At 32.2% G+C, this 21,030-nt stretch overlaps 1 protein-coding gene across 3 annotated transcripts; it reads left to right on the plus strand.

The window, feature by feature from the left end:
- The first annotated feature begins 152 nt into the window (after positions 1-152).
- LOC111715119 (folylpolyglutamate synthase, mitochondrial) lies at positions 153-21,024 on the plus strand. 3 transcript variants are annotated; one of them, XM_023490384.1, is made up of 21 exons: positions 153-467; positions 4,103-4,143; positions 6,344-6,467; positions 7,043-7,161; positions 7,883-7,948; positions 10,046-10,111; positions 11,618-11,740; positions 12,657-12,754; positions 13,142-13,201; positions 13,548-13,618; positions 13,871-13,936; positions 16,061-16,168; positions 16,251-16,386; positions 16,745-16,857; positions 16,944-17,012; positions 17,275-17,339; positions 17,470-17,568; positions 18,188-18,315; positions 18,559-18,677; positions 18,943-19,023; positions 19,954-21,024. In XM_023490384.1, the coding sequence occupies exons 1-21, from the start codon at positions 450-452 to the stop codon at positions 20,047-20,049; spliced, it is 1,866 nt and encodes a 621-aa protein (XP_023346152.1). In that variant the 5' UTR covers positions 153-449; the 3' UTR covers positions 20,050-21,024. The 3 variants fall into 3 exon arrangements, with proteins under 3 accessions (XP_023346152.1, XP_023346154.1, XP_023346153.1); XM_023490385.1 differs by lacking the exon at positions 153-467 and adding an exon at positions 2,677-2,761; XM_023490386.1 differs by lacking the exon at positions 10,046-10,111.
- Positions 21,025-21,030: the final 6 nt, after the last annotated feature.

Below are 21,030 nucleotides of genomic sequence, written 5' to 3' on the forward strand. Positions count from 1 at the left end.
CTAGCTTTATTTCAAGGAGCCCTCCACATGACAGTTCCCTATTTGCAACGGTATTCACCTTCGCAAAGAAACCGCAAATAGAAAGAAAAAGTTTAAAGAAACAAAAACATTGATATTGAATCCATACAGAATCCATCAGACAAAGCTTTCAAGGGCACCGTTGTGAATTGGGTATTAAATGCCATCTTTGCAAAGAGGGTCGCATGAATTTACGCTTACAGTCCCTTTACTGTTCGAAAAATGTGATCTTGTTGAAACTTTTGTGCGAGATAGCGCTTATCTATAAAGCTTTATCTTGATATCTATTACCCAAGAAACGGAAAAGTCGTTCAGGGAAAACAGCACAAAAGTTCCTCTTTACACATAATGATATTACTAATTTTAATAATATTAAAATTATTAAATATTTTCCAGAAAAATGGGCTTATGATAAATGGCCCCGCAGATCCATGGGACCTCTTTTCCAGGTTAGTACATTCCTGGGACACACATAGTACAGAGATAACTAAAAGTTCAAGAATAGGAAGACGACTTTTAGACTCAGTTATGACTTAAGTCTTTAGTTGAACAGAACAAGCTTTTCAGAGCCCGCGATTTAAAAGCTTCGGCTCGAGCCGTAATTCCTTAAACCCGACTTTAAGACCCAATCTTCGACCCAACTCTAACGACAGCTTGAGTCACGTGATTGACAGCTGCGAGATCTTAGGCTCGACTTAAGGAGTTAGGCCCAATGAAAATAAAACCGACCTTGGTTGGTTTTAATGAAGAATAAGGCTCAATATGTTGGGTCTTATTCTCATCAAAACCCGGAATGCACCAATTCCAACTATGAAAATCCGCCATCTACAACATTAAACCGGTTTTATGAACTAAACTCTGTTGAAAATTAGATGCAACTTAAATCCGAAAGCCCGAGCCGTAAATAAGGCTCAACGACAGCTTAGACCCGAGTCGTATTTTCTTGAATTTTTTAAATCGCCGGCTCCGGAGAATTAAAATCAGAATATCATGATGAACCTCACCTTAAGTTTCATGACAAATTGTAGGTGATCAATTCTGGCTGATTTTGAACCAAAATAGTATACCAAGTTTGATTCTGAAATTTTCAACCAAATAACAATACTACTTATACAATTATGTTGCGATTCAATGAACAAAATTTATGAATGTCTGGGAGAATTTTAGTGTGACGTACAATATTTGAATTGTTTTTTTCTTCAGAATTTTCAATTTAGTTTTTTCCCTAAAAATCCGCAATTTTTGTTGAACGAAAAGTATCAAATTTGAACATTCAAAATGACTACCTGGATCAACAGAAAAAAGGTGTTTTTCTTTTTCATATTTATGTTAACCACCAATTAATCTGCGTAATCTTCTTTTTAGTTTTTCATCGATACTTCTAATAACTTTATAGATTATTTCAAATTAATTTTATTTCAAATCATTTTAAATATTCCCGTTCCCTGTTTTTCTGTTCTTTATCTTCAATCTATTCTTCCCTTACCGAATTTTTCTTTGTTATTAGTTATTTATTTCTTAATTTAATTGAAAGGTTCACCAGTTTTAAAAGAGAAGCTGTACGGTAAGCTGACCCAAATCACCCCTAAAAAAAATAATTTTAGCACACAAGCTCAAGTGCTTCCATACACATATAAGTGTTCCTAAATAAAATGTCTGATAAATAGGAAGTCATTAACAAAAAGTAAAAATCGAAATATTGCTGAATAAATATACCTCGCTACACTGTTAAAGTGTTCTCGCCAAAAAAACAGTTTTCAAATTAGCGTTGAACTGCTACCTGAGCAATGAACTATATACCTAAATCACCTTATTTATGGACTATATACCTAATTGACCCCTATCTACTTAATTCACCTTAGCTATGGATTATCTACCTAATTGACCCCTTAGATATGAACTTTCTACCTAATTGACCCCTATCTACCTAATTCACCTTAGCTATGGACTATCTACCTAATTGACCCCTTAGATATGAACTTTCTACCTGATTGACCCCTATCTATGAACTGTAGATACCCCTAGATGTAAACTGTTTTCTGATTGACCCCCTAGCTATAAACTGCTACCTGATTGATCCCCTAGATATGAATATGCTGCAATTAGAACTGAAATTGCTAAAGTCTAGAAGTACCTAAAACCAGTACGTATTGACTGATATGACTTTTTTTTGTCAAAAATTGAAATCAACTATTATGGTTAAACACTCAATTTTTACATATGCTGATCCCAATAAGATAAAGGCCAAATTTTTGGGGAGGTGCTGTACATATCCCCGGTAACCATTTGAGTCTGTGTCATGTTTAAATTCAGAAAAAGTAAATTTTTAATAAATTTGGGTCACCCTACAGTGTACAGTGAAGATTACAAAATGGAGGTTGTCACATTTGGCGGTAAAATGAGGAAAAAGTGTTTTTTTCTTTTTCTTCATTATTTGTCATCAAAAAGCTTGGAAATTAGAACACAAAAAACTTTGTACAGGAATTAGTCCTGGAGGGCTAAGTTGTCATTCTTACTGGGAATGTGGGGTGGAGAGGGGGCTAAACCACTGTAGCCCCCCTATATCTCCTAGTTTCCATTGCGCCCTCCCCCGTAAATTTGTCTGTAATGTTAGGCACCTGTCTAAAATCAGCTGGATGGTTCGAAAGAAAGAANCTGTTTTGTTATCTTTATAGTCGTTCCTTCAAACCATTACAGTCGTATAGTTTATATAGATACGTGTATATATTCAAAATTAAAACACGTTAGTATTAATTTTTATTTAGAGAAATTCAGGGAGCGCCTAACTCGTATAAGGTCACACTGAATTTTAGATTTTATTTACCTCTTTTATCTGAGCAGCTCGTCGTGAGAAATTCTTATTTGCAATGAGCGCGAGTACGATCTCTTATTCATGAATTGTAAAATGAAAACCAAAAGAGTTATCAAGTCTTAAAGTCATGTAGTATAAAGGAACTCGGTTCTTGCAACAAACTCAAATTTTTAATCCCTATATCTTTGCAACCCGATGTCGTGGTCCTATGATATTTTAAATTATAAGAATTATGTTAGATTGAATAATCTTAAGTTTTAAATGTTAAAGGTTTATTAAGTCTACACCATCAGGTTGCAAAGATATAGGAATTAGAAAATTTTAGTTTGTCCCAAATAGGTTCTAGTACAATAGATGGCAACATAGAATTTGTACACTCACAGTACACCTGTATTCTGAGCTCACAAGTGTCAATTCAGTTTTTGTGTCCGATAAAATTATTAATAATAGTGATAATTTAAGAATAAATTGCTTATCTTACAATAAAATAAATGCAATTTTATGTGTTCTTTATTTTCTGTTTTTACACTTTTTTATTTAATCTTGGAAAACATGTCAACTAATGTGAGATTAATTTCGTTTTCCTTGCTATATTTAACACTTGTGACGTTGTGTATAATTGGCTCATTTCTCTGTTGCCACCTATTGTACTTGATAATCTATTTCTCTGTTGCCACCTATTGTACTTGATAATCTATTTCTCTGTTGCCACCTATTGTACTTGATAATCTATTTGGTTTGTCCTTATATTTAGTTTGAACTTGAGAACACACATTTTACATATACAGCCATGACTAGGATACTGGGAATAAAAGTCCTCTTCAGTAAATCTTTAAAATTAGAAACTTAGCTGCGGGTGTTGTAATTTGTTAATGTTACAATTTTCCACGTCCATTTTCAGAAAAATATCGGTTATCGTGACAATCTTGTATCTAAATATATATACTTTGCTTTTCGGACAGAAAAGTAATGTTTGTTTCCAATAAACGTCAAAATTACTGAACCAATCGGGGAACGCGCATGACTCCAGGGAAGGTTTATAGGGCTGATGGAAGTTGAAAAATTGTAGACATTACTATTTCTGAAAATGCACCAATTTTAACATAAAAATCTGCGGATAATTTATTCTCAACATAGGCGACTCTCATTCCGCTTTAAACTGGAATTATGACTCCAGTTGTTTTTCTTCGAACAAATTCTTATTTTCCTAAGGCAAGTTTAGATATCCAATCACAAGTCTCGTGCCGATTTATAGATTGTTTTTTTCTTTAGGTTCTGATGAGATCTTTTTTAAGCCTTGTGAAAACAAAGAGGTAAGATAAAATCATGAATATTTGGGTAATGTATAGTTAAGGTTTTTATTCTGAGGCAGAATTGAAAGAAGTTAAGCCGGGGCTTAAATTTGAGACGCGGCTCCACTTAAACTTGTATTCAATGTTTCAAAATTTAAGCCGTCGAAACCGGTTTTGGCGGATTTGAGATTGAGACGTGGCTCAAATTCATTAAATTCTGAAATAGAAGTTTTTTTTTGTACAGTGTTAGTCAATTATATCATTACAATGAAGACGACTTTCGATTCCAATTTTTATTTCAAGCTTTTAAACACATGCATAGAAGTCAAGAGAAGCTGTCAATTAGAAAAGCTTTTCTTTGATTAATATTAAACTTGTAATTCGAAAAAGATTGAACAATCAAAAATGAAAGAAAAAAATCGTCTTCATTATATTGATTTAATCGCCTACCACTGTATTTACCATTTAATTTGAAAAGAATTTTTTTGTTTGCAGGGTTGTATCCAATAATCGACAAATTAGCTGTATCAACACATTTTTAGTTTTAACCAAAGAATGCGGAAAAATTGATTTTTAAAAATTTTGTTGAATGAATTATGACACGGAGAGCATTATTAAATTTCAGTATTATAAATAGAAAAAAGGAAACCTGAGATGGAATTTAAAGAATTTGAGCGCGGTTTAAATCCGCCAAAACCCGGTTTAAATTAAGCGCCGGCATAAATCTTGAAACATTTGATACAATTTTAAGTGGAACTAACCATATTTAAACTGCGGCTTAAATTTAAACCGCCGCTCAAATTCTTTAAATTCGGCCACCGGTATCAATTATTTCCTTCCATAAAAGACGACATATGAGAACAATAGTGCTTTCTTTTAAAGGGCCTGTCGAAGTCATTTTTATTGACATTCCGTTTAAAGAGGAGCAATAGCATGCTCTATTTACGATGGTACCTTATAATCTTTATCTGATCAAGAAGTGGAAGAAATCCTAGCATTTCTAGTTTGAAATCTTTTTAATTCTGATTATTCACCTTGCTTCTGCAGAAGAAATTCGCAGAATTTTACTAAAAACTAAAATTGAAATAATTCGTTTTCCAAAAGAGAAACAGTGGCCGAATTTAAAGAATTTGAGCGGCGGTTTAAATTTAAGCCGCGGTTTAAATATGGTTGGTTCCACTTAAAATTGTATCAAATGTTTCAAGATTTAAACCGGCGCCTAATTTAAACCGGGGTTTGGCGGATTTAAACCGCGGCTCAAATTCTTTAAATTCCATCTCAGGACTTCTAATTCACACTTAATCCGATTAAAGCTTTTAGGGGAACTGTTGTGAATCGAACATACTACTCTATGAATGGAAAACCTTTAAAACTTCGTCTAAAAGTCCCTTTTAAGAACACATATACTGATGCATACATATAAATTTCTGTCATAGTTTCTACGATGAAATATCTTTAAAACCCGTACTTCTAAGTATCGTTCAGGGTTACCCACATAGGACGAGACAATGACGTGACGATCTGAAACTCTTAAACTCGGACTTTATAAATGTTAGCTTGGTCTTTGGTCTTACCAAGTGTACAAAACCATTGGACAAAAAAAGGTTTAAAGCTCAAAGCTCAACGGAACAATCAGAATATGAAAAAGGTTTTACTAAATTCCTTACAGTCGTCTCTGAAGTCTCATACTTTGTGGGTAACCCTGAACACAGCTGTAAAGTATACAAAATATTTAAGATACACAATATGTTTTAACTTCAGTTGGCTATATAAACAAAATATTTAAGATACACAATATGTTTTAACTTCAGTTGGCTATATAAACAAAATAATTTCAAGTGACTCTTAATGCAAAAACCTTAATCTGATCAAAAATGTAGAAGAAAACGTTGTTTTTCTGACTGGAATTTTTTTTTGATTCTTATAATTTCTCCATTGTTTCTTAGAAATACGCACGATATTTTACAGAAAACCCACAAAATAAAGATAAAACAGTTTAATAAACAAGAACATTGTTATCTAAACTCTAAATCTTACTTGATCAGACAAAGCTTTTAAGGGTACCATTGTAAATCGGATATTGCCATCTTTACATGGAGGGATTGGTCTTACAGTCCTCGGGTATATATTGTACATTATTTAAAGTACAGTTCTAATTCGTTGAAGTTGTTCCTACATCGCTTTTTTAAATTACCATTATTTTAATTCTTTTGTTTCGAAGGTTGGCAATCCTTGAGCCTGTGTTCTGTGGTTCATTTAACCAAACCTCTTATTCTACCTCCCCACTTTGGACAACATCATATCAGAAAACATTTTCATACAGAAAAATGTCTAGTTCAAGCCAGGTACAAATTTCTTTTTTAAGTTCTTTTTGGTAAACCAGACTAAAATATTTTTTTGTAAAGATGTGGAGTTAACATTGGTGAATTTGAGGCTTTCGTTCTGCATTGATACTTGAATCATGATATATGTTTTATTGTAGAAATATTGGTGACATCGGTTCATTTCTGAAAGACAATATTTTGAATATACAATAAATATAAAAAAGAAAATGCTGTTTTTCTGTCTGTTCGTATTTGTATGTTCGATTATAACACTTTGACCGGCTTGCATTAGAATTTGATTGGGGAACCTAGGAGAACCACGGGAATGTTTAAAAGTTTTATATAGACAGATTGGCTTTTTGAATTAAAACTTAGTTTCCAGGCAAAGCTTGGTTCCCAAGTTAGGGACAGAAATGAAAGGCAAAGTCTGTTATTTTCACACTTACAGCTTTTTCAATTTGATTTATGATAAAAAGTCAAAAGATATTCTCTTTGATTGACATTTACTGTTAACTTGGGAAGGGAGGGGGGAGTCGAGGTTTGGCATAATGAAACCAGGAGAAAATTAATTTCAAGGTAAAATTAAATCCATCCAGGATACCTCATATGAAGCTGCCATCACGGCGTTGAATTCTCTTCAATCCAACGCGCAATCTATCCAGAAAATGCGCAACGAGAGGCAGAAAAATGCCCATCTTAACCTTCCCATCACCAGGAATGGTATTATTGAATTATTGATGGAGGGGGGGGGGGGGTTACTATAAATTTATATAAAAAAATAATAATTTGTTAAAAAAATGTCCAGGGAAGGTCTATGAATTTTGTTTAACTATAAAGGAACGGCTTTGATGACATTTTGATTTAGGGCAAAACATTTCTGTATTTTTCTGTAAGTTTTTAAATAGAAAAAAGTTGGATTTCCAATAAAAGATAAAATAAGACACTAAATGGTTTAACAGTTAAACATTTTTTAAATGGTCCTTTTCCGTAAATTTTTGTTTTCATGATATCAACCCATTCATCTTAATACATTTTGCGTTATTTTTACCCTGTTGCTCATAAAAACGTATAACGTTATGAATTTTAAGCCATACAAAAATGTATTCAAAGTTAAACACCAGACAACACAAGGTCTACAGAATACAAATATTAAAGTAAGTGTAATTTCTAGTGACCCTCAATGCCTGGTTGACAGGAACCCTTGAAAGAGTTGTCTGGTCAAGTATGAATTATATATTAATGCTTATAATTTGAAAAGTAATTTGTTAAAATTGGTTTTTCAACCGAAGTGACTTGCAAATTTCTACTGCAGGAAAACCTGCAGGAAAACTAAAAAAAATGAAAACTACAATATTTTCATTATTATTGATCATAACTTAAAATTTCGCTTATAACCTTTATGCAAATATTTGTCAAAAATAGTGCCATTGGTACAGGATGTATTTGGAAAGAACAGGAATGACGATGGATGATTTGGATTCCATTAAAACAATTCATGTCAGGTAAATCATGGTCTGATCTGATTAAAACCGTCATTTTAAAGGGACTGTCAACGTTATTTTACGTGACCATACATTTAAGAAGGAACATGTTCAATTCACAATGGCACCCTTCTTGGAAATTTTCTTGTTTTTCTTTTTATCTGTAAGTTTTTTATACGTAAAAGTGACTTTTATCAGAAACAAAGAAGGAAAATTGACGGATTTCTGCATGGCTTAAGATATCTTCATCATTGTCGCCTAGATAACTGTGTCTAGGGTCTGTTATAAATCTGGCATGCAACCCCTTTAATTGGGTATTCACTTGAAACTATTACCACTAAGTGATCCTAAATATTTAAAAAATAATGATTGATGAATTTTTATTTGTTTTTATTTTAAATTAATTAAAATTTTAACGAACATTTTTTATAAGAGCAATGAATTTTTTATCTGACTTGGATAATGGATATTCTTTTTAGCTGATAATCATCTGCAGATATCAGATGTTTTTACAGTTTTCAGTTTTGCCAGGAATGTCTGACACATCAACTGATTGAAGGTTCAGCTTCAAACACATATTCCTTAATCAATATTCTTACAAGTTGGAAAAATAAAAGTCACTGATAAGTGGGGTCTGAAAATTCTGAGGACATATTGTCAGAATTCCACATTAATAATGACAAATGGGATAATAAAGGTCAGGAAAGGAGTGGATATTTTCGATAAAAGAATTCTTGATTCTTGTAAGTTCACCTTGGACAGTGCTTTAGATTACGGCCTCGTCTACAGTTATCTTTTCCTTGCAGCCGGCAGAATATAAACTATTATCATAGTGCATGGTGCACAAACTCTCAGGATTCTACTTTTTATGTTTCCATTTTCATTGTTTCTGGCAAGAGGGAAGGGGAAGAAAGAGAGAGAGAAACCCCTATTAAGTACTCCAAGTAGGGTGTACTATCATGTTATTCCAAACAAGGTTCTGTTCAGCCACAAGAAACTGGGGAGAGTTGTATAAGAACCTGACTGTTCTTCAGTTTTTGTTAGATGCAAATTATTGAAAATTTGATCATCCACAACCCTTCCCTGGGCCCTAATAGTCCAGCCGTTTTGACGTTTATTAGATACAAACAGACAGACAGACTAGCAAAGTATATGCATTAAGATTAGGTTGAAACCATTTAAAATATTTCTAAAATTCTATTTGATGTTAAATCTTGAAGAATCGAATAATCAAAGTTTAAAATATCCGAGTTTTAACCAGCAGGTTGTAAAGATACAGTTTAACCAGCAGGTTGTAATGATACAGTTTTCAGTTTCTTTGATGATACTGTTCACTAAGTATACAACACAGTCCACAAAAAATAAAACTTTAAAGACAACTGTACATGTTTTATTTAGTCAAATAAATTTACATTATACAACTCTAAACTTAATTATTTTCAAGAACTGTGGCAAATGGTGAAAGGTCAGGTTTTTTTTTAAAGGTTTTGGAATTCCAAGATTTCACATCAATAATTTCGCTGCGATGAGCCATCATTATGAAAAAATTATCCCCTTAAAAGATACTTTTTTGCCCCTCTGCGGAAGACGAAATCAATCTTGATCCTGGTATTTTAAAGAGGGTAAAAAGCTTATTTTTTGTGGACTTTCTTATTTCTAATTCGGACTTTTAGAGTCGTAAATATATATATTATATATAGCATTTTCAGAATCTAAATTTATTCTCTTCAACGTGGACTGAAATAACATATTTTATACAGCATAATTCTAAATTGATGATTTATGAATCTATAAGCTAAATATATATTTGTAATGTCTGTTTGTCTGTTGTTTTTAAGGTTAACGACTGGTCAAAATTAAAGAATTTTGTTTTCAAAAAGTTTTGATTCTTAAATAGTTGGAAATCTCCAATGAAAACAGAAAATATATTTTACAATTTTTTCTAAAATGTTGAAAAACAAAACAAAGCGGTTGGAGTCAAAGTAGCTCAAAAAAAGTATTAATAAAAAGCTGAAATTATCACAAGAGAGATGAGCCTAGTATTATATTACTTCGAGGTTCAAAAATAAAAATTTTATTTATATAATATAAAGCTTAAAAGAGATCAAAAACTTTTAGTGGAACGAAGGGTAAAGGATCAACCTGTGCCTTTTGTGAGTCTATTCTGCGGCATCATGGTCTAAGGTTTGTTATATTATTATCATCATTAGTAATATTATTATTGTTTTCATCATTAATAATATTAAATTATTGTTAATATTATTATTATCATCATCACTTATTATCATTATATTAATTTTCTACATTTAATCTTATTCAGATATCTTTAACGTTTTACTTCTAAACATGAAACAACAACTACAGTATGCTTCTGCACTAGATAAAACACTGGGAAAAGAACAATTTATTTATAAATTATAAATTCAAGTCTGCAATCCCTCAACAGTGGAAAATTCTGACACAAAACCATTTTTGCTCAACTGTTACATACTTTTAGAAATACAAACTACATTTAAAGCTTATTTTGATAATAATCTTATTCCTTTTCGATATTCCGTAGTGCACATACCCTGCAGGAATAACTGAAAGGTAGGGATCAAACTTTAAACTAAATGTGTGACCTCTGAAGAAAGAAAAGTATATATATAGTATATATATGAAAACTATAAATAATTCGTTAAAAAAAATCACCATTAATTATTTTGTTTTCACCTAAGTTTTAAAAACATGATGTAACACTAATAAGAATATTATCATTATTATAATCTGTAATAATTAATTTAAGAAATAAAACGACTTTCAATATCTTAGGCTTTTTTTTGGTTCCTATTTTCAAAATTTTTTTTCTTCACAACAGTATCCTCCTAGCCTGTTTCTGTAGATTGATTAAAAAATGAAAAAAAATCTTGTTTTTCTTTTGATAAAAACACTTTCATGGCTTAAGTCATACCTTTCTAAAGGAATTCAGAGTTTTAGCCACAAACTAAAATTTTCGGATCCCTATATCTTTGCAAACTCTTGGTGTAAATCGATATTTCAAACTTAGATTACTTAATGCAACAGAATTATAGTTTGAAAGGTCTATGATCTATGAAACTGGGTTGCAAAGATATAGGGATTATACAATCAGAGTGTGGGAAAAAAATCAATTACTTTCCAGAGCACTGATATTCTAAAACCAATGTTTGTCCCAATTCTATTATGAATACTATTTTTGGTACATAAAGGTTGAAATTGAAGATCCATGCAATGTACGAAAGATACAATTTATTATAAATATTTTAATTATGTAAATTGAAAATCCATGCAATTTATGAAGAAACAAACTATTATTAATATTTTAATAAAATAAATTGAAAATCCATGCGATATATGAAGAAACAAACTATTATTAATATTTTAATTAATAAATTGAAAATCCATGCAATATATTATGGATACAATTCATTATAAATATTTTAATTATGTAAATTGAAAATCCATGCAATATATGAAGAAACAAACTATTATTAATATTTTAATTAAATAAATTGAAAATCCATGCAATATATTATGGATACAATTCATTATTTAATTATGTAAATTGAAAATCCATGCAATTTATGAAGAAACAAACTATTGTTAATATTTAAATTACAAAATTTTAGATCCATGCAATATATGAAAAAATAAGTACTGTTTATAAATTAGAACTGGTTTCTACTCGTCTCCCCATCTTGTGTCTGCTACAGAGCGTGTACGGCTGGATGGACTACCTATACACAAGGAGAAGTTCACAGAGTACTTCTGGATTGTGTACAACAAGGTTTGCAGGTACCAGGCTTTTAGTCTTCTTTTGTTTAGGCTGAAATAGATAAATTCTGTCTTTAACCTTCTTTGTCTTTGCTGCATAAATGGAATTTAATTATTCAATTTATTAAATAATTGATTAATCAATAAATTGATTTCTTTATTGAATGATGGATTAGTTGTTGTATAGCTTTCTTTCTTCAGTGAATAATAGATTGGTTGTTTTCTAGCTTTCTTTCTTTATTGAATAATCGATTAAAGGTTTTATACTTTCTTTTTTCATTAATTAATTGATCAGTTGTTTTATAGCTCTCTTTCTTTATCGATTAATCGATAAGGTGGTTTACTGTTTTTTTTTTCATTGAAAAATCAATTAATTGTTATATAGATTTCTTTCTTTATTAAGTAATCAATTAGATGTTTTATAGCTTTATTTCTTGATTGAATAATCAATTATTTCGTTTTGTAATTTCTTTCGTTGTTAATTAATTGATTAGCTCATTGATTATTTAATTAGTTGTTTTATTAAATTTTTAATTTCTCATTTCATTGAATACTTGATTAGTTGTTTTACAGCTTTCTTTCTTCATTTAATAACTGGTTAGTTGTTTCAATGATTTCTTTCTTCATTGATAAATCGATTAGTTGTTTTATTAATTTATTGACTTATTTTTTCATTAAATTATTGATGAGTCGCTATATAGCTTTCTTTTCATAGAATAATCGATTAGTTGTTTTAATGATTTCTTTCTTCATTGATTAGTTTTTTTATTAATTTATTGATTTATTTTTTCATTAAATTATTGATGAGTCGCTATATAGCTTTCTTTTTCATTGAATAGTCAATCAGTTGTTTTATTGATTGATTTCTTAATTAATTTATTGATCCATTGTTTTATGGATGTTTGAGAACTTTTGATTAATTGATTGATTGGTCCAGAGGTCGGTTGTCTGAAGATAGGCCTCCCTATTTCCAGTTCTTGACTATCCTTGCCTTCTATATATTCTGGAGGGAAGCTGTAGAGGTTGCTATTATAGGAACATTTACAATTATTAGCTTCAAAATATTTTATAACCCTCATTCTTGAACCCATAAAATGTTTAATAATTTGATTTTTAATCTCATTCAAGAGCTACATTGTTTTTATAATCAGTAACAATCTTTTTAAGCTTTCATTTATCGTGAGTTAATTGGGTTTACCAGTGAGAAATTCAAAGATTGGGTTTCCTATTAATCAATTTTATTAAAGTTTGTCTTTTTAATAATGGCCAGCTAAAGGTTACCATTTAAAGAATTTTTTTTAACGCTCTCTAATTTCATCATCTTAGCTCTCAGAATTTAATTGACCTGGCTTATCAATTTTATTCTATTTTTCAATGAGGAAATTGGAAATTTTGTTTCTTTAATTGTGAACTAATTAACAGAGGTTGGTATTGGCGGAGAATATGATTGTACAAATATAATCAGGAATCCAGTTGTTACAGGTACTGTTTTCTTCTCTCTGTAATTACTTATATAATAAAACAAGACATTCATACAGATGTTGTGCATATCCGTCCAAACGGCTGGACTGATTGGGCTGAAATTTGTTGTGGACACTCATGGGTTGCTGGGGTGTGTTATAGGCTAAAAAAAATTTGAACTTTTTTCTTCAAATTTTTGATATATATATATGTTCCCTGTTTAAAAAAAAAAATTTCTGGGTAACGCCAGGCCCTTCGGCTAGTTATCTATATAAATAATATTTAAATACTGGCCAAAGGGCTTGACCACCGAATGGGTATAAATTACATGTTTTTTGGCTTTGGGACATGAGGTTTTATATTTTAGGAATAACAGCTCTAGGGTTGGACCATACAAATATTCTTGGCAACTATATTTCAGAGATTGCCTGGCATAAGGTGAAAATTTGTTTGGGAGCTGGGGAGGGGGGTCCTAGTGCATGGATGTATGTCTTGCAGCTCCTAAAGATAGGGGGTGGAGGGTTTACACAAAATTCGCTGAGTGTTATAGTTATAACCCACTGGGTAATAAATCTTTGTAGAGTTTCAAACCAGTTTTTCATGATATTGCAAGCTCAGTGGGTTGTATTCTTGATGGAATTTAGCACCTATGTTAATTAATGAAGGGATGGTTATGATTTTTTGGTTTAGGCTGGTATAATGAAAAGAGGAGTAACCACATATATTGATGGAGATCAACCAGAAGCTGCACTCAAGGTAATTTTCTAATCTAAGAAGAAATCTGCCAATATATGTAAGAGAAAGAGATGATAGAGGTTAGGTTAAAGGTGCTGATGTATGTTTTATACTTAGAAAATAGAATATTGGGTAAGAAGAAAGATTATTTATATACAATACCATATTTGTAAAAATAGAAAAGTGTAGTGATTATTGTCTTCAAATACAAGCCAGATGTAAATCCTAGGGATTTTCGATGTCAATTAATTGCACCCATTGTTCAGGGTTAATGCAAATATTTCACTCTAGATCCCCATACTCTCGTTTAAGTATCGATCCCTTTAATAACCTCTATATGTATATATCTCTTGGAGTATAAATTAATTGAGATTGATCAGTTTAATAATTTATTTAGTAAATACATCTGTAAAGTTGGGCCATGTCTTAATAACCTCCTTTTGATGCTTGAGAGAACCATAGTTCAGCTAAAGATAGTATACTGGTCCTCTGTTTATTCTTGATGGGCCTGAGCATATTTAACTCCTGTAGGGATTTTGATGGGCCTGCATTAGGCCTAAAGCAATTCTCAATTAATCTTTTAAGAATAGCAGTCCTCTGTCTAGTCCTTGAATACTTCAGATAAACAGTTATTAAACCTTCCTTGTAGCGAGACCATTTTCTAGCTGCTCTTGGTCTTGATTCCTACGAGCAGCTCCTCTAGATTCGAATCCAACATCCAGCTGCTCTAATTTGGGAACTCTGGATTCAATTATCTCATTTAGATGCTTCAAGTTCAGACATATCTGAGTAGCTGTCTCAGCTTCATCTAATTGCTCTGATTCAGGGGCTTGAAACTCAAACACTTCATTCCATGGCTCTGGAGTATGATTTCTTTGATTCAAAGATCCAGAAGAGGAGATATCACCCTTCAACCAGGGAATCAGTCTTACAATGATAACCTGTAGTTGGTCCACATAAGCTTCCATATATTCAGCTGATCCATTAACTGCTTCTATTGGAATCCCAGATGCTCCTGGAGTTAAGGGGGTCTCTGGGTCTGGGGAGGGAACTGGAGGAGTACCAGGTTAGGGAGTATCTCTCAGGAGTTCTTCTAACTCTAAATCAGGGTGATGGGGAGCCGCTTGCAGAAAGCAGCTTCCTCCATCTCTGATACTAAATCCTTTTATATGTAGACCTCCATAGCTGTAAACTTTAGAATGGGATATCCTTAATCCTGATCGGATAAGTAATCTGGAGATTAAAAATGATAGGAGAACAAGCAATATTTAATCTAAAGATTAAGAAAAAGAGTGGATTAAGCTTTAATCCCGATATCCACCATTCTAAAGTTTTCAGCTCAGGTTTCTCAATCATGTCAGGAGGACAATAGATCTGTCTTCGTAGATCCTCATGATCTCTTCTTCACCTAGGGTCATTAGTCTCTATTTGTATTCTGGCTGCTCCATATCTTGGGTGTCTCTATTGAGAGAAGATGGAGCATCTGCATTTCTAAAGATCCTGGCTGCTCTGTATCTCGAGTGTCCCCATTACTTGAAGCAACTGGAGAATCTGGAGCTTCTTCTAATACATCTTGATCCGTAGTTGGATTAGCCAGGACTGTTATAATCTCAGCAGTGCCAGAAACCAATGGAGAGATTCCTTGGGGACGCTGATGAATCTGAAGAAGCATCCTCTGGAATATCAATGGGGAAGAAGGCCGGTTTCCTCTGTTGTCCTCTAGTAGGCATAGTAAAGGTAAAATAGTCTGAGAGCTGTCAATGAAATACAAGTCCCCAGGCCTTAGATTAATAGAGCTAAGCTCTAGCAACTATCCTGTAAAAGATCCTGGAGTATACTGCTGTCTAGTCCCTCTATTATGTTATGATTCATAAAAGGTGTGAGGGTTATTAGTATCAGAATCCTATTCTAAATATTAAAATAGCGAGGTAAGATGAAAGGAGTCGATATGTGTACACTACCATATTTGTAAAAATAAAATAGTGGGGTAAGAAGAAAGGAGCTGATGTGTGTACACTGCCATATTTGTAAAAATTAGAAGGAGGGGGTAAAGATAAAGGAGCTGATTAATATACACTAACATAATTGTAGAAAATTAAGTAGTTAGTATAAGGAGCTGATCCATGTATTGTACCATGTTTATAGAAAATCGAAGAGCGGGGTAAGGAGAAAGGAGCTGATGTAAGTATTGTACCCTTTTTGGATGAATACGGCTGGGGTAGGTTCCCTATGATTCTTGGTCTTCATGGACAGGTAGAAAATAAGTTATTTGTCCTGAAAATACAAAATTACTAAGTTACCTACAAAATTGATTGATAATAATATGGTTTGTCAGGTTCAACAGAGGAATGCATCTTTAGCCCTGGCATTGTCCAGACATTTCCTTTCAACTTTACTCAAGGAGCCTACTCCTGCTGTTCTTCTAGAAACTGGAGTTGGCATTTCAACAGTACAACCCTTCAATATTAGAGGTATAAAATCTAATTTGAACTTCCTCTCTCCAAACTGGTTTCTTTTTTATCAAAAACAATTTCATTATTTTGTTAACATTAAGCCCGAGTAAATAGTACAGTTTTAAAACTTCAGGTTTCAGGCCCATCACTCCTCCTCCTTTTAAAAGTTGGGCTTTGTTTTCTAGTTTGATTTGGTTTGTCCAAATTGCTTAGTCTATATTGTTTAAACCAAGGTATGTACTTGACCTATTTTATGTACCAACACCAGAAAGGTTCTTTATTCAAGGCATATTAAGAGTCTGCTGGGTAAGCAGTTAGCTGACAGCTGTCGAATTCTCTTTCAGTCTTTTATTATTATTATTATATTATATTATAGCTGAGGATGCCCTTGGATTGCTATTAACTGACTGGCCGGGAAGAAATCAGTTGATTCAGCAGGGTAGGATAAACTACCTTCTTGATGGAGCACACACAGAGGAGTCAATTAAGGTATTATATTATTACAACATTTACAGGAATAAAGTATATTTTTAATGTTTTAGTATCTTAGTGTTCATGGTTTAATATTGTTTAAGGCATGCAGATCTTGGTTTAATGTAGCATCAAAGCGGTTGGTTACTAATTCAACAGAAAAAATATTTAAGGTTACTTTTTATATTTTTGTATAATATGCACTTGATTTAGGTATTTATTGTATTGAATATTTTCTGCTATTTCAAGGGGGTTATTAATATATAGGATCCCAATCAATTTGAACCAGATCCAGTTTACTATTGCTTTAACTAAAAAAATGCTGTATATTTTAGTTGATATTTTGACAGTGGGATTAGTTATTGTGAATCTTCATTTTTTACTACTGTTTTTATTTCTTTTGCTTATCATCATCCTACTCATTTTTTTTTGCAGATTATGGTATTTAATACCTCAGGAGACCGGGATCCCAGGGTTCTTTTACAACCTTTTCTCAATAGGAAATTTGTAAATCAAAAACCAATTATTTTTTTGTCACTAACTAAAATAAGTCAAATTTTCTTTTGTATTAAATTTGCTTTTGTGTTACTTTAATGATGGTTAGATTGAATTACATTTTCCGGATTTTAGTGGTCTTGACCTAGTTATATTTTGCACTAATATTGTGGGAGGTTATGGGACCAAAGACCAGGAAAATTTTACAACTACAGAAAAAATACAAATATCAAGGTAAAATCATTTTGTGCTGACAGGAATAATAACTTTTTACTGTGGTTTATTAATTGCTAAACAGTTTTTTATGGGTGACCTTTAACATTCTTCGTGTGAATGACATATCCCCGACATTTAACCCTATTCCTGTTGGGGGGGTGGGGGATTTTTTTGCAAACATTTTTACTATATAACTGGATTTTGCGATAAAAAATTCAATTTTTGCAAATTTGGAAATTTTTTTGCAGATTCTAAAAGTAGAGTACAAGAGCTTTAAATGATGTATCATTTGTCATATTTGGACATCAAACATGGGATTTAGAGGGGGGGGGGGTCAAATTGCCCCCCAGCGTATCCTGGTTTTCAAGTACCCCAGCAGAGATAGGGTTAAGGGATTTTGAATGCAAGACATGGCCGTTTTAAAATCAGCTTCATTCATTTTACAAGAGTCCAATAATATTTTTAGTGCAAGTCAAGATAACTACTAGTTTAATACTGATACAAATTAATAGTACATTTATTTGGTGGAACCCTTTTTTAACCGAATTAATATTAAAATTACCTCATTGATGCTTCACATAGTGTACAGGACAACTATTTAATTTAATTTAGAATTTTTAGTTTTTCTTAATCATAGGTGTGAAAATCATCTGCACGTGTGGACTAAAATGCAGAGCAATGCCGCAAATGTTCTCAACTCTGAGAACCAAGAGTCTGAATGTGTTTCGTCATCTTTACTAAACTTTGCCAATCTTCCATCGTCAGGAAATAATATAAGTTTAACATCATCAGTTTTCACTGTAAATGAAAATCAAAGAATTATAAGAGAAAATTTTCATTTTTTTCTTTTAGAAAATAGATTTTTCTTCTGGACACTTATTGTACTGTGTTTCATTGTTCCCTGAAGACAGAGTTGCGGTTTCCTTTCATGATTTTATTTGAGATTGAATTTTTTAAGCATTTAAAACTTTTAGATTTCAGGAAATATAATATTATTCTTGACAATAGATCCTATTCCTGGAGTTATTATCCCTAGTATTAGTGAAGCTCTTGAATGGATATCTCTTGGTTCTGATCCTAACCTTGGACCAAACCTTCCAACTATTCCTTTGCATCCTATTCCTCAGGTTTATTTTAGTAAAGCAAATTTTAATGCTAAACTTAATTTTAATGAATAGAAATCTTTGTTTTTATTTTGGAAAAGTTTTTGATCATTTAAAGGACATCACTGAAATAATAATTATAATTATAAAAATGGGTAAATACCAAGTTTGCCTTCCTGAAGAAGAAATTTTCCCCACCAACATGTTATCATCATGTTTCAGAAAGTTATATTTATTATAGCTTTTTGGCTCACAGCTTTTTTGTTTACACATCACTTCATTTTGGCAGGATCTAGAGACTGCTGATCAGATTCAAGTTCTTATCACTGGCTCTCTTCATCTAGTTGGCGGAGCTCTTGCTTGCATTCAGGTAAAACCTCTTGAAAGCTAATTGGAATGCCCAGACACTTGAATTTTGGAGGGTTTTAACATTGAAACATTTTAGTTCTCTTAGAACACTTGAATGCTAAATGCTTAGATGCTTAAATGGTATAAACTCTTGAATGCTTGAAACCCTGAAATGCTTGAACCCTGAAATGCTAGAACGCTTGAACGCTGGAATGCTTGAATGCTTGAATGCTTGAATGCTTGAATGCTTGAATGCTTTAACGCTTGAATGCTTGAATGCTTGAACGCTTTGATGCTTTAACGTTTGAACGATTAAATGCTTGAATGCTTGAATGCTTGAATGCTTGAATGCTTGAATGTTTGAATGCTTGAATTCTTGAATGCTTGAATGTTTGAGTGGTTAAATGCTTAAATGCTTGAAAAATTGAATGCTTGAATGCTTGGATGCTTGAACGCTTGAACCCTTAAACTCTTGAACGCTTGAATGCTTGAACGCTTGAATGCTTTAACGCTTGAATGCTTGAATGCTTGAACGCTTGAACGCTTGAACTCTTGAACGCTTGAACGCTTGAATGCTTGAACGCTTGAATGCTTAAACACTTGAACGCTTGAATGCTTGAATGCTTGAATGTTTGAGTGGTTAAATGCTTGAATGCTTGAACACTTGAATGCTTGAATGTTTGAGTGGTTAAATGCTTGAATGCTTGAACACTTGAATGCTTGAACCCTTGAATGCTTGAATACTTTAACGCGTGAATGCTTGAACGCTTGGATGCTTGAACGCTTGAATGCTTAAACGCTTGAACGCTTGAATGCTTGAATGCTTGAATGCTTGAATGTTTTAGTGGTTAAATGCTTGAATGCTTAAACACTTGACTGCTTGACATCCCTCCTTAACTCCCAAAAAAATGTTCTGTTATCAACTCATATGCTTTATACAAATTCTTTTCAGCCAGATGGATTGCCTGAGAGAGTAGTGGACCCGGGTTTAATTGCCCGATATCTGGGACTGAAGAACAGTCTGGGCTCTGTTCCTGGGATGATGTGAATAATGCTGCTAAAACTTTTCTAAACAAAACAAAGCAGAAATCTCATTCAAGATCTGTTTACTTCTGTTAGTACACTAAAACAGCACAGATAATAATATTAGATGTAAATGTATGATTGTGAAGTGTAAAATCAACTCATCAATGTATAATTAATTGTTTACTTTGAACCACATACTTCTGAATTATAGAATGTGTTTGTAAAAATTTAACAACTATCGTATATGCTATTGTTGCTGTATGGCCGTATTTTAATATTTTTTAGATTTTCACCCATTTATCACTAAACATTAGATTTATTTCTCTTTAAAAAATCATGTTTATAACAATCATTTTTTTGTATATGCAAGTTATACATTAAACGAAATGAGGAAATGGAAAAAAAGTTGTAATAAGTTTAATTTACTGTAAAAAAATAAAGTAAATATTTAGAAAAATTCAAAAAATGAAAACTAGCAGGACATTTTTAATTAAAGTTCTGCATCACTTTTAAGTGTAATTATATCAAGTCAGTCACTTCATTGAAGTCAATGTCATGTCATGTCATGTCATGTTTTATTTAGTACCCGACATTCAAACACAATCTTGTTGTTGTTGTAGTTTAAATAATTAAGGGTAACTTAAAAATGGCTTCGAAGCCAGAACTTTTAGAGACCTTAACTCCTGCATCAGAGCTTAAAACTTGAGAATGTCGGATATTGAGATCAATGGTTGATCTCTTTTTTTTAATCTCCAGATTATATAATGCTTGTTCCAGCTAAGAGCACATGAAGATTCTGAAATTTTAAATCTCTTATTATTTTAATCCATGAAATTAATTTTCTTGATTTCTAAATCTAGCTGTTCGTTCACGTGTGATATCTGATCTGAATTAATTTGTATAAATTACAAATGAGCATTTCAAGTCAATGAATATGGACCTTAGATATTGTAAAAATATATATGTATTTTTGTAGTAATTATATACTCCTATGTGATGTGTT

Source organism: Eurytemora carolleeae, unplaced genomic scaffold (genome assembly GCF_000591075.1).
Source record: "Eurytemora carolleeae unplaced genomic scaffold, Eaff_2.0 scaffold1250, whole genome shotgun sequence".
NCBI classification, from domain to species: domain Eukaryota; kingdom Metazoa; phylum Arthropoda; class Copepoda; order Calanoida; family Temoridae; genus Eurytemora; species Eurytemora carolleeae.

Coding starts and splice junctions, on each gene's coding strand:
- LOC111715119 (XM_023490384.1), top strand. Junction 12,755..13,141: donor TGTAGAGGTTGCTATTATAG/GAACATTTACAA, acceptor ACTAATTAACAG/AGGTTGGTATTGGCGGAGAA. Junction 16,858..16,943: donor ACACAGAGGAGTCAATTAAG/GTATTATATTAT, acceptor ATATTGTTTAAG/GCATGCAGATCTTGGTTTAA.